This window comes from Erinaceus europaeus, chromosome 3, assembly GCF_950295315.1.
Source record: "Erinaceus europaeus chromosome 3, mEriEur2.1, whole genome shotgun sequence".
Taxonomy (NCBI): domain Eukaryota; kingdom Metazoa; phylum Chordata; class Mammalia; order Eulipotyphla; family Erinaceidae; genus Erinaceus; species Erinaceus europaeus.
The window spans coordinates 22625514-22638333 of record NC_080164.1 but is presented as its reverse complement, the minus strand read 5'-3'; the positions used below and the strand labels follow the sequence as shown (position 1 = coordinate 22638333).

Below are 12820 nucleotides of genomic sequence, written 5' to 3'. Positions count from 1 at the left end.
TTGGAGGCACTCAGCTGTTCTGCACATGTGCAGGGTCCTGAGTTCATTCCCTGGTGCTGTATAACACACACACACACACACACACACACACACTTCTTTAAGAAGTACTTGTCAGTAATACTGAAAATAAAGAGGCTGCCTGTGAATCCTTTAGCCTTGCACCAGCGATCAGCTGTTTGTCAGAGCAAGGCAGCTGCCAAAAGTCCCAGATGAAGAGAAGGCAGCAAGTTATTGGGTAAACCCTACAATTATTACAAAATGTGCTTTTCCCAAAAACCATTCCACCATTCCTGAAAAACAGCCAACAAGACCAAAAATAATAATAATAATAATAAAATAAATAAATGAGATTTTTGTAATTAAACTTGAGAGGACAATTGACACAAACAGGAAACAGAAATTTCTCAAGCGCTTCTTTGGAAGATAAACACATGATTGCCCCCCACCCGAGTTTCACAACACATTATGAAAAAAAAAATAGTAATAACTTGACACATGGTGGGACTTTCCTTTAGTTTTATAAATAAAATGTATGGTGACGTGTCAAGCGACTGATTTTTACCATCTTCCTCATTTGCTAAGAATCAATTTCCAATTTCCCTCCATGAGGCAAAGAAACAGTGGGAAAGTGAAAACACTGCTGGCCACAGCCTGAGAGTCTGGTGAGAATGATCACTAAGTCATGAAATCTGCGGAGACAGAGACGCTGTGGGAGAGGGAAGGAGGTTGTGGTTCCCTAGGGAAGACTAGGGCTCCAGGTCCGAGAACAAAGGTGGCATATTCAAGCCCAAATTTCCCCTTATTTCAGGAGCCAGGTCGACTTTCCCAGCTCACCCAGCCAGTCTTTGTTTCACCTTGACTGCAGACCTAAGAACCACACTTTGCACCAAGACTCACATGTCTGTCCTGCCCTGCCGGCCAGACTCCACCGCCCCAGCAGGACTATAAAAAGTACACCGTTAGACTAGAGGAATGTTTCAGGCTTTCCTCCCCCCCCCCCCCCCCGGAGTGTTCCTTCTCTCCATGCCAATAATAAGTTCCCTTCCCTAAAAATATAAGAAAAGGCCCTATTTTTATCCCTGGAACCAGATCAGCCAGCCATGTTTGAAGGTATAATATATTTTTCAGTGGAAAGAGTCTAACTTCCATTCAGCAAGTTGTCCCCCAGCCCTTCAGCCGGGTCTGACCCAGTGTATAGGACAGCTGGTAGTGACAGCAGAGAACCAGCAGAACAAACGGCTTTCTGACATTTTCCTTTTGGGATCTTTTGGGTCCAGTGTTTTGTTTTAACATCTTAGAGCTTGTATAGATGTGTGTGAATCCACAGAAGAGGGACACCCAGGAAAGCTGGGGCCAGGCTCTGGGCTGCAGTCCAAGGAGAGAGGTGACAGCACTTAACAAAGACACCACCCACCAGTTGGGGCAAACGAGAACCCGCAGGGCACCAAGACGGGACCAGGCACCGTCTACAGGAGCACTGCAATCTCCAGTCTAGAACGTACCAAGGAAAAACTCTGTTTCTAGCCCTGAAGGCAGGGAGGCCCTCAGTCAGGTGGACAGCTGACCCCAAAGGCTGTTACTGAGGAGGTGAGGACATGCATCCCCAAGGGACAGGCCAGCTATCAGTTCAGAACTTATAAGGACTAAAAGGAGGGAATGCCACAGGCCCACTGTCTTCATTCTGCATATAATATGTAACTCTGGTGCTGGGTATTGGTGCACCTGGTAGAGTGCATAGTCATCATGTGTGAGGACCCAGGTTTGACTCCCAGGTCCCCACCTGCAGTGGAGTGGGGGGTTGGGGAAGGTGGAAGAAATCTTCGTGAGCGGCAGTGTTGCAGGTGTCTCTCCTCCTCTTCCTCCTCCTTTATCAAAAAATGGCTGCTGGGGACAGTGGACTCTAATGAGAACCCTGGCATCAAAAATTAAAAATGAAAGAAAAGATAACCTTTAGTGGTGCATTTAATGTATTCCAGACCAATATATATTTTTCTATTGATACATACCTGAAACTCATGTTATAAGGTAATGTTGCTTCTTCAATAGAAAAAAAAAAGTTTATGATGAAAAAAGGAGATAGCCAGGAGATAGTTCACCTGGTAGAGTTCACACCTTCCATGTGCAAGGTCCTGAGTTTGATCCGCGGCACTATAGCAAGTGCTGTGGACAGCACCAAGGGAGCTGCATATGGATAGTGGAGCAATGCTGTTCTCTCTCCCTCTCCCTCTCTCCCTCTCTCTCTCTCTCTCTCTCTCTCTCTCCTTTCTCTCTCTCATTCTGTGACTATAATGTAAATAATGAAAACATCATGCTGGGGAGTCCAACACATGCATGAGGTCCTGGGTTCATTCTCTGGTGCCACATTTGAAAAAAGGTGAAAACAAGGGAAAAGATGTAAGCTCCAGGCTGATCTGAATCCCAGCATAGCAGGGACCACGGGCACCCACAGGAAATGGATCCCATGACTCAGGTTCTGTCCTGTAAGTGTGTAACCCAGTGGGGGTTTCATTTACCTGCACAGTTGCTATTTCTTCAGAGAGAAGAGAGCCCTGTGTCACTACTCTGTCACTCACAGCCCCCGTAAGTAACACCTTCCCCTTGGAGCGTGGAGGAGCAGCCCGACTGAGGGAGAGCAAGGGGAGCCTGGCTGTGGGGCAGCCACTTCTTAGGACGGTTCCCGCAAGTGTCCATGGGGGTCACAGAGAAAGAAAATTCCACAGACTGGAGGCTGAGGAGCTAGCTCAGCTGGGGACTGCAGGTCTTGCATGGCTGTGGCCCTAGGGATAAATTTCCTAGTGGGCTGGGTGGTGGAGTGTCCAGTTCAGTACGCTCATTACTATGTGCAATGACCCGGGATCAAGTCCCCAGTCCTCAGTGTAGGGGATGCTTCAGTAGTGGTGAAGCAGGTACTGCTACAGGTGTCTTCTCTTGCTAGAGAAGACACCTCTCTAGCTACCCTTTGCCACTCAACTTCTGCCTCATTAGCTGGCAAAAAATAAATATTTTAAATGAATAAGCTAGAAAATACAATAAGGGAGGCAAGCAATAGCACACCTGGTTAAGTGCAAGTATTATCATGTGCAATGACCTGGGTTCGAGCCCCCACTCCTCACCTGCATGGGGGAGGCTTCACAAAGGGTGAAGCAGATCTGCAGTTGTCTTTCTCTCTTCCTCTCTACCTCCCCTCCTCTCTCAATTTCTCTTTGTCCTATCAAGTATAGTAGGAAGGAAAAGGAAAAAGAAAATGATAAAAATGACCTCCAGGAGCAGTGGATTGTCAGTGCCAGCACTGGGCCCCAGCGATAACCCTGAAGGCCAAAAAAAAAAAAAAAAAAAAAGAAAAGAAAAGAAATCCACAGAGTCCATGTATCTCGCCTGACAAACATTTCTGACAACACCAAACTGCTTACAGAGAATTTCGGTCCTTTCCCAGCTGATCTGGTCTCAGGTCCCAGATCAAATCTCTCACCCCCACCCCTGCAAGTGTCAACCCGGCTTTGACCTGGCACGTTATGATTGGGCCCTCCTCAATCGCTATCGAACAGGCCATGGCCAGTGCGCCGCTATGTTCCATCGCTGGGGAGCCAGAGACGACCCGAACTGCCCCTGCGGCTCCAGACAGACTATGACCCACATAGTCAACGACTGCCACCTCTCCAGATTCAAAGGAGGTCTCGAAACTTTACATCAGGCTCAACCTGACGCTGTTGACTGGCTACGGAAGAAGGGCAAACGCTAGAAGAAGAAGAAGAACCCCCACTCCCAGAGAGCAGGGCATCTGTCAGGAGGTATCTTCCAGCAACTTGACCCTCAAACCTACTTCCTGCCTTGGGGGTCTCCTCCCTAAAGGTCTCCTTCCCTCCCTCCTGTCCACTTGGCCTCCCAGTGGCTCAAAGAATCGGCCCCTCCCTCCAAGGTCACCCCAGACACCTGAACACCTAGGCCCTTGAGGTCTTGTTTCCCTCCATGCTTCTGCAACCACCTCCTGCTGCCAGTCGCAGAACCCTGCCAGCTGCAACTCTACTTCTCTGAGAAAGAGAAGAGTACCAGGTAGGACGGGAGGAGGGAGAGAGGGAGAGGAGGAGGGAAGCAGAGCAATGTGGATTCAGTCAGAAGTACATTCAGGCCACTGTGGAAGCGAGGGGACTAGGATGTGAGCTTTATTCAGATGGCAAAAAACTGCAAGTCACCTTGCATTTTGTCTTACTTGATTTTGTTCTGTTTTTGTGCGCTAGGGCCTTGTGCCTGCATGATTCCACTAGTTCCGGTGGACTCCTAAGTTTAGAGAGAGGGGAAAAAGAGACGGAGAGAACAGGACACACAGGACAGCACCTGTCAGGCATGGTGATCCCATGCAGTGCTGGGGACCCGAATCCAGGCCTCCCCTCATGGTACGTCATGTGCTCTATGGGGTGAGTCTTTTCCCAGCCAACATTGCCCCTTTTTATGGGAGACAGACTAGAACACCCCTCATCTGGGATGTATGCTTAGCAAGATCAAACCTAGGGATTCAGGGATGCAAGTTCAAGTCCTGTGCCCTAATGCTGAGCTAGCTTGCCAACCCACATCACAAGCTTTTAAAGGAGCTGAATGGCACCTTCATACAGTGGCTTAAATATTTCTCTTCTGATACTAAGGGCAAATAATACTCTAAAGCTGTTACACTCGGCATTAAAGGGGGAACGCAGGACCGGGAAATAGCTCAACCAGTAGATCAAATGCCTTTTCATGCATGAGACTCTGGGTTGGAGCCCTGATACCACAAATGACACTGGGGGAAGATCCATGGGTGGTGGAGTAGTACTGAGGTGTCTCTTCTGTCTGCCTGCCTGCCTGCCTCTCTCTCTCTCTCTCTCTCTCTCTCTCTCTCTCACACACACACATCAAGAATAAAAATAACCCACAGGGACAGGCAGGGATGGCACCTGTACAAGGACCTGGGCTTAAGGTCGTGGTCTCCACCTGCAGTGTTTTGGGGGTCAGGGGAAAAAAGCTTAATCAGTGATGGGGCAATACTGCAGGCATGTCTGTCTGTTTGTCTGTCTCTCTCTCTCTCTCCCTCCCCATTCTCTGTTTCTATCTGTCTTTAACAGGATAAAGGAAGAAAACAAGAAAAGGAGGGTTGAACTCTTTCACCAGGAGTGAAAGAGTTGTCATACAGCATCTAAGCCCCAGAGAGAAGAACCCTGGTGAAATATATATATTGAGAAAATTAAAAATTGACCTAAGCTGGTCCATGCAGATAGCTCACCTGCAAAGCACCTACTTTGCCACACACTTGACCCAGGTTCAAGCTCCTGGCCCCCAAGCACTGGAAGAAGCTTCAGTGCTATGGTCTCTGCCTCTTTCTATCCAAAAAAGTTGGCTAGAATGATGACACTCCAATGATGACAACAACAATAATAAATGTCTGGCCCAGGAAAGCCACCCAGTGGTATCATACATGCAAAAAGGTCCGAGTCCAATCCCTGGAAATATACTGAAAATGCATCAGGTAAAGTGAAAGCCAGGGAGCAGAGGTAAAATGAGGTGCCTGGCCCCATACAGGCATGAGGGGGATGGGGAGTCCCCAGGGAGGGGATATGAATGTGCTCTTAGTTCTATAGAAGATTGCTGTTTTTTTTTTTTTTCTTGGATTTATTTTATTTTGATGAGAGAGAAAGATGCAGAGAGAAAGGCCAGAGCACTGCTCAGCTCTGGCTTGTGGTGGTGCCGGGAATTGAACATGGGACACAGAGGTTTCAGGCAAGAGTCTTTTGCAGAACCATTATGCCATCTCCCCAGCCCAACACTAATCTCTAAATTTAAAGTTAAATGATCAAGGGATCCAACTTTGCGGGAGACTGATTTCTGATATATATATAGATAGACAGATAGATAGATAGATCCATATCCAGAGCCCTGCTCAGCTCTGGCTTGTGGTGGTGCTGGGGATTGAACATGGGATGTAGGAGCCTCAGTCATGAAAGTCTTTACCCAGAATCACCGTGCTATCTCCCCCAAACCCATTTACTATTTTTCTCCCCCAGCACAAACTTCTGCCTGGCTCTGTTCTCCAGTGATTTTTGAAGGGGTGACTGCCAGATTCACTAGCTCTCAGCCTCAGGAAAAAGTTCAGCCTAAATACCACTTTTCTCAAAACCATCCTCTGATAACATCACTGCGCTCCAGCATCCAGTGAGAAAAAAGCCAGAAGTGACCAGGTAACCAGTGAGCACTGAATGGATGGAAGGACATGTGTGTGCTTCTCTGCTATCAGCTCACGCCTTCCAGCTCACTCTCAATGTCCTCTTTCCCTCTGCCTCTCATCGCATGGCACCTCGCCTGCTAATAGCTGCAAGGGTGTGTGTAAAACCTGCCCAGACCTTCCCTGGCATGCCTTCCTCGTAGGGGTGAAACCTAGTCCCTCCCCAGAGCAGGGGCTGGTCTTGGCAGGAGGCGGCGAGAGGGACAGTGTGCAGACTCAGATGGCCGGCCATAAAAGTCCCTTCAGTCTGGGGCTGTCTGTGAGCAGCCTCTAAGGGAAGCCAGCTCCCATTCTGTGGGAACACTAGGACCCAGGGAGCAAGCAGCCCAGGTGACAAGAGACCCAAGTCTTGGGCCACCAGCCCCATGAAAGGGCCAGCTTGCACAAAACCTTGCAGGCCCGGTCAGGCCTTCCAATGACTGCCGTCCCTGCTGAGTTTCCAACAGTGACTTCAGCAGCCTGAGTCAGACCCCCTGAGCCCACCTGCTCAAGTACTAGTGGATTCCTCAACACTGAAACCTAACAGCAATTCCAGCTTGAAGTACTAAGCTTGGCATGCTTTGTTACACAGCAATAGATGACACACACACACACACACACACACACACACACACACACACACACACACATTTTTCTTTTTCTTTAGGTTCTGAGAACACAAAATCAGAAACTACAAACTTTTCTGCCTGCACGCAGTACTGTCCTCATGACAGACATGAATTTACTGACTTAAGTGGCAGAACTCAAATACAGCCATGGTCACATAAGTTACCACTGTAATCAGGCACAGGACACAGACAAGGAAGCTACAGCAGCAGATACCCTGAACATGACCATGTCATTCTGCTGGGAAATGATGGGAGTTGGAATTCCAAGTCCTTGTTCTTTACTCAACATCCCAACTTCCTTTCTATTTGGGGGCGAAGGGGGATCAAAAACGGGACCCCATACACATGCAGTTCACACTCTAAGCTCATGTGTTTTCATTTTTGCCCTCCAGACCAGTCACATATACTTTGAGATAAAGACAGAGAGACAGAGAGGGAGAGGGAGAAGGAGAGGCCACTGCACCACTCCGTTATCTATCTCCATGCCCCAGGAGTTGAGTATGGTGCTCCAAGGGTGCCAGGGGCGCAAGCCCACATGGCAAAGTGTGTGCTCTACTGGGAAGCCTTGGCTTCCTACCCAACTCCTACACTTTTTTTTTTCTGCCATCAAGGTTATCACTAGGGCTCAGTCCCTGCACTATGAATCCACTGTTCCTGGAGGCCATTTTTCTCATTTTGTTGCCCTTGTTGCTGTTATTGTTGTTGTTATAGCTGTTGTTGTTGGACAGGACAGAGAGAAATCAAGAGAGAAGGGGAAGATTCTCTCCCCAGAGAAGCAACTGTGAAGCAACCCTCCCGCCCCCACTGCAGGTGGGGAGCCAGAGGTTTGAACTGGGATCCTTATCCCAGTCCTTGCACTTTGTGCCATGTATGTCCTTCTGTTTTTATTGGATAGGAGAGGAATTGAAAGGAGAGGGGGAGACAGAGAGGGAGGGAGACAAAAGGACACCTAGAGACTTCACCCCAGTTCTGTGGAATAAATGTCAAAATAGCATTGGGTCTCTCCCTCTCTGTCTCTCCTACCTCTCTCTCTTTTTTTTTTTACAAAGGGTTTTTTTTTTAACTAAATCCTTCTTATTTTTTAATCTTTATTTATTCGATAGAGACAGCCAGAAATCAAAATGTAAAGGAGAGAGACAGACACCTGCAACGCTGCTTCTCCACTTGCAAAGCTTTCAACCTTTACAAGTGGGACCAGAGACTCGAACCAGGGTCCTTGCGTATTATAACGTGCACTCAACCAGGTATGCTACCACCCCGCCCCTAATTTTTTTTTAAGTTTTTTAAAATCATTTATTTATTATTGGAGAGAGACAGAGAAGTTGTGAGGAGGGGGGGGAGAGAGAGAGAGAAACCTGTAACCCTCTATCACCACTCGTGAATCTTCCCCCCTGCAGGTGGGGACCAGGGGCTTGAACCCGGGTCCTAGCTCCCTGTGTCTCCTATCTCTAATAATGCAGAATAGAAAGAAAAATAGGAACAAGGTCACTCAACAGAGCACACACTTTGCCACAACTAAGAGCCTGGGCTCAAATGCCCTACTCCACATAAAAGCCACATCAAGTTTCATGAGCAGTGGAGTCACTGTGGCATCTCCCTGCCTCTGAAATTAAAAGGGGGAGAAAAGCGTCCACTGGGAGAGGTGGAATCACACAGGCCTGCACCTCTGGTGAAAAAAAATAATAATAAAAAAGAGAAACAGGAAATGAAATACACAGGTAAGCTATGGTGTTTTTTCATGAAACCAACCAGCTTGAAGAGCAGGCTCAGACGTACTCAGAGCTACACGGATGTTTTCAATGGAAACTTGCTCTGTGGGAAATATTAGAAACCCCAACAAGAGGCTGCTTCAGTAACACACCCACATTTATATAGTTGACTAGCTGTGTGCACACACTACGTGTATGTACACACATCCATTTTTTTATACAGGGTGAGTGTCAGAGAGACATCTGTAGCACTGCTCCACTGTGAGTGGAGCTTCCCCCACTGCGGGTAGAGGCTGGGGAACTGAACCTGGGTATTCGTGCATAGCCTGTACATCTAGTTCATGATTTGAAGTGGGCTGGCAGAGAATTACTAAGGTGCAAGGGTATCCTGCCTCCTCTGGCCAGGAAGCCACATCTTCATGCAAAATGTGCATATTCTCTTACTAGACTTATCACAGCTTCATGGTGGAAGACCAGCATCTATGCAGTGCGTGTTTCTCAATATATGAACCTCAGTGGGTCATGCAGAGGGAGTCTTGGGTTAGTCCCTTTATTATCTAATCATCAGACCCCTGGGATGGAAATCATTTTCTGGCAGAAGTGCTCCCTGAAGGGAACATGATTACATAAGCCTGGGCTCTGGATGTTGCTCTGCTCTGGTTTCTATATGACTGGACAAGCTTCTTGGATGTATTTATAACCAATCTGCATCTACTGTTTCTTTCCCAGACATCTTATACTGAGAGAGCAATAAGGAGAAAGAGAGTACCCATGTTCAGGTCCGTGTACCTGTCTGGAGGGGAGCAGCCCAGGAACATGATCAAACAATTCTGAGATAAAGGAGACTGCCCCATCACCTGACCACCCCCAACTTGGGCACAGTAGCCATGGCAAGATGGCGTACAGAGCTTTGAGCACAAAGGGTAGGCTATAACTCCTGTCTACACCATCTGACAACAGACAATCTTTCAGTAGAATCTGGATCCCGGGAGTCGAGAGGTAGCACAGCAGGTTAAGCGCAGGTGGCACAAAGCACAAGGACTGGCATGAGGATCCCAGTTCAAGCCCCTGGCTCCCCACCTGCTGGGGAGTCGCTTCACAAGTGGTGAAGCAGGTCTGCAGGTATCTATCTTTCTCTCCCCCTCTGTCTTCCCTTCCTCTCTCCATTTCTCTCTGTCCTATCCAACAACGACGGCATCAATAACAACAACAATAATAACCACAACAATAAAACAAGGGCAACAAAAAGGAATAACGAAATATTTAAAAAAAAAAAAGAAAGAAAGAAAGAAAGAAAAGAAAAGAAAAGAAAAGAAAAGAAAAGAAAAGAAAAGAAAAGAAAAGAATTGGGATCCCCAGGATGCATGCTGGGTAAAGCCTGGTGCCTGCCCACCTCCCCCAGACCAGCCGGGTCTGTGTGTCCGCCATGCTAGCCTTTGCTGTCGAGGCTCCTGGGCCAACCAGGACATCACTAAAAATTACTGCAGAGAAGCTACTCCCTTCCAGCTAGATTCAGTGCTGATATCCATGCCTCCCCCCACCCTACCCCCCTCCCAGCACAGCCTATGGCCAAGAAAGTGACTCAAGACTCCCAATTCCCACACCAGCTGGTGTATGATCAACCCAGCAGCTCCACAAACTTGATTGTGGGGGGGAGGGGTTATGACCAATAGATGAGAGAGGAGGGGGCCAGAGCACACCACTCCAGAGCATGTGATATTGGGGATCAAACTGGGAGTCTGAGACATATGCAAGTCCTGTGCTCTACCTTCCCAGTCTTTCTCTCCCCCCTGTTCTAACTCAAGTTTATGATGCTGGCATCCTTAACCAGCCTATCAAATGGCTTCCTTTAAGATCTTTCCAGGAAGCTTGTCAGCTCTGGGCAGAGCTCTGGACTCAGCACCTTACAGCCTGCTCTCTCCTTCCCTGGGCTACTTAAATGCTTGGCCCAGTGAGTCTGTGTCTCTTCCTGAGCAGCAGGACCAGGCAATGTATGGTGCTGAATCACAGTACCAGCCCCCACTCTGGAGAAACTGCCAGACCTCCCACCTTCTGCACCCCATAATGACCCTGGGTCCATACTCCCAGAGGGATAAAGATTAGGGAAGCTATCAGGGGAGGGGATGGGATATGGCATTCTGGTGGTGGGAATTGTGTGGAGTTGTACCCTTATCCTATGGTTTTTGTCAGTGTTTCCTAATTATAAATAAAAATTTTTTTAAAAAAAAAGGATGAGTGAAGGGGGCAGGTTGAGCTGGGAATGAGCCCTGACACCACGTGGAAGCACCATGGATGACACCGGGGGTAGGGGGGGCATGGACGATGGAGCAGTGATCTGGTCTATCTCCTCTCTTTCTACAAGTCTTTCCCCTCACCATACTGTTCCTAAGAAATAAAGAATGAAACCTAGCCAAAAAACAAACAACAACAACAACAACAAAAAAAAAACCCTTGGTGGCTCACCACAGAAGTCAGAGGACTTCAGAAGACCCACTGCAAACACTTGTTGCTTGGGTGTGACAGAGGTACAAGGGGGGCCCCATGATGTCTCCACTCCTCCCTGGTCACCCCCAGGGCTTATTTTCCCAATAAACACTCAGGTTGCTAAGCAGGACTCTCACCAGGCAAGAGGGAGTCATCTGTAGAGTGAATTTGAGGGGTAGAGCGGGTCACTCTAGAGCAGGGACCAACCCCAGGAGGGAGTCTAATTCAGGTTGATGCAGGTCTCCAAGCGCCAGCAACAAGTAACATCCTCCCTCAACTAGTCACAGTACCCTGGGGGTGGAGACAGCCCCCACAGAGCACACCACAGCTGGGGAGTCTCTCCTACCCTTTGTTAGCATGGAGGTGACCATCAGCAGAGAAAACAGGAAACTTGTAGAAGGAGCTCCTTTGCCCAGATCCTGTCCTTGGACCCCTGTCTTTCACTCTGTAACATTTTCTCAAGAAGTTTCCAGCAGATACACCGTAACACCTACCCCACAAAACATCACAGTGAGTTTGGTAAGACAGTCACCAAACTGGCTGCCAAAAGGCCACTCTAAGTTCAAGTCTGCTCAATACGGGGCCCAGGTGGACCTCCTAACACATAAGTACCCACTGCTGGTGACCCTGCAGAGCAAAGCAGGACACTGTAGAAATTTCTCCAGGAAGGGATCCAAGCTAAAACTATCAGAGCACGTTAGAGCACCTGTCTAAAGTGAAAGTCAGTGGAGGCTGTCATCTTGAAGAAACAGAAGGCAAGAGAAGATGGCTCTCATCAAATGTGGTTCAATGTCCAGGAAGAAGGCTTTGCTAAAAACAAGGAGCCAGCCCACCACCTGGCTGCTTAAGCAACCAACATGGGTTTCTGGCTATTTCTAAAGTGCCTGGAATTGTGCCTCCAAGGACATACTGAAGCCATAGGAGCCAGACAGGTCTCTCCCAGAAGACGACAAGACTGTGCCTGAGCACAATCGGGGACCAAGCTGTACTCACTTTGGAAAGGCGAGGGGAGCTGCTCCTGCCCAAATCTGAAGGGAAATGAACCTTCTGTCGCCTGTTCTCCGGAAATCACCTTCTGGGTGGCAAAGTACTTGGGCTTGAGCACATACTCCTGGGTCTGGCCATGGTGAATCACCACATTCTGGGAGGCTAGAGGCACCACCCTGGAGAGAAGAGAAACAAAGTAAGGATAAAGACATAAACAATGACCTGTTGCCATCAACAGGAAAGAAAAGACTAAGGACTCAGTTAAATGTCAGCACAAAAATTCTAAGAAGTTGGAGAGAGATCACAGCGGGAGTGCACCAGACTCGCATGCCCAAGGCTCTAGAGGCCCCAGATTCAACCGTTAGCCCCAGCTCGTGAGAGAGCTGAGCAGTATTCTGCCCTTTGTCTCTCTCTCATGAAATATGAATGAATAATTTTTTAATATTTATTTACTTATCCCCTTTTGTTGTCCTTGTTTTTTATTGTTGTAGTTATTATTGTTGTTATTGAGGTCGTTGTTGGATAGGACAGAGAGAAATGGACAGAGGAGGGAAGGAAAGAGAGGGAGAGAAATATAGACACCTACAGACCTGCTTCACCGATTGTGAAGTGATTCCTTTGCAGGTGGGGAGCCGGGGGCTCTAACCGGGATCCTTATGCCCATCCTTGTGCTTTGCGCCACATGCACTTAACCCAGAGCGCTACTGCCTGACTCCCAAATAAAATATTTTAAGCAAATCTAGTTGGAGAGTGGAAGGAAAGAGAGACCATCACCAGTGGTGGCT

At 48.1% G+C, this 12820-nt stretch overlaps 1 protein-coding gene across 7 annotated transcripts in view; it reads right to left on the bottom strand.

The window, feature by feature from the left end:
- Positions 1-12820, bottom strand: part of LTBP1 (latent transforming growth factor beta binding protein 1) — a 304975-nt gene that overhangs the window by 215710 nt on the left and 76445 nt on the right. For all 7 annotated transcript variants that reach the window (XM_060186845.1, XM_060186846.1, XM_060186848.1 and 4 more), the window contains exon 4: positions 12042-12211. In XM_060186845.1, coding sequence (XP_060042828.1) covers positions 12042-12211 — 170 coding nt within the window. The remainder of the gene's footprint in view (positions 1-12041; positions 12212-12820) is intronic.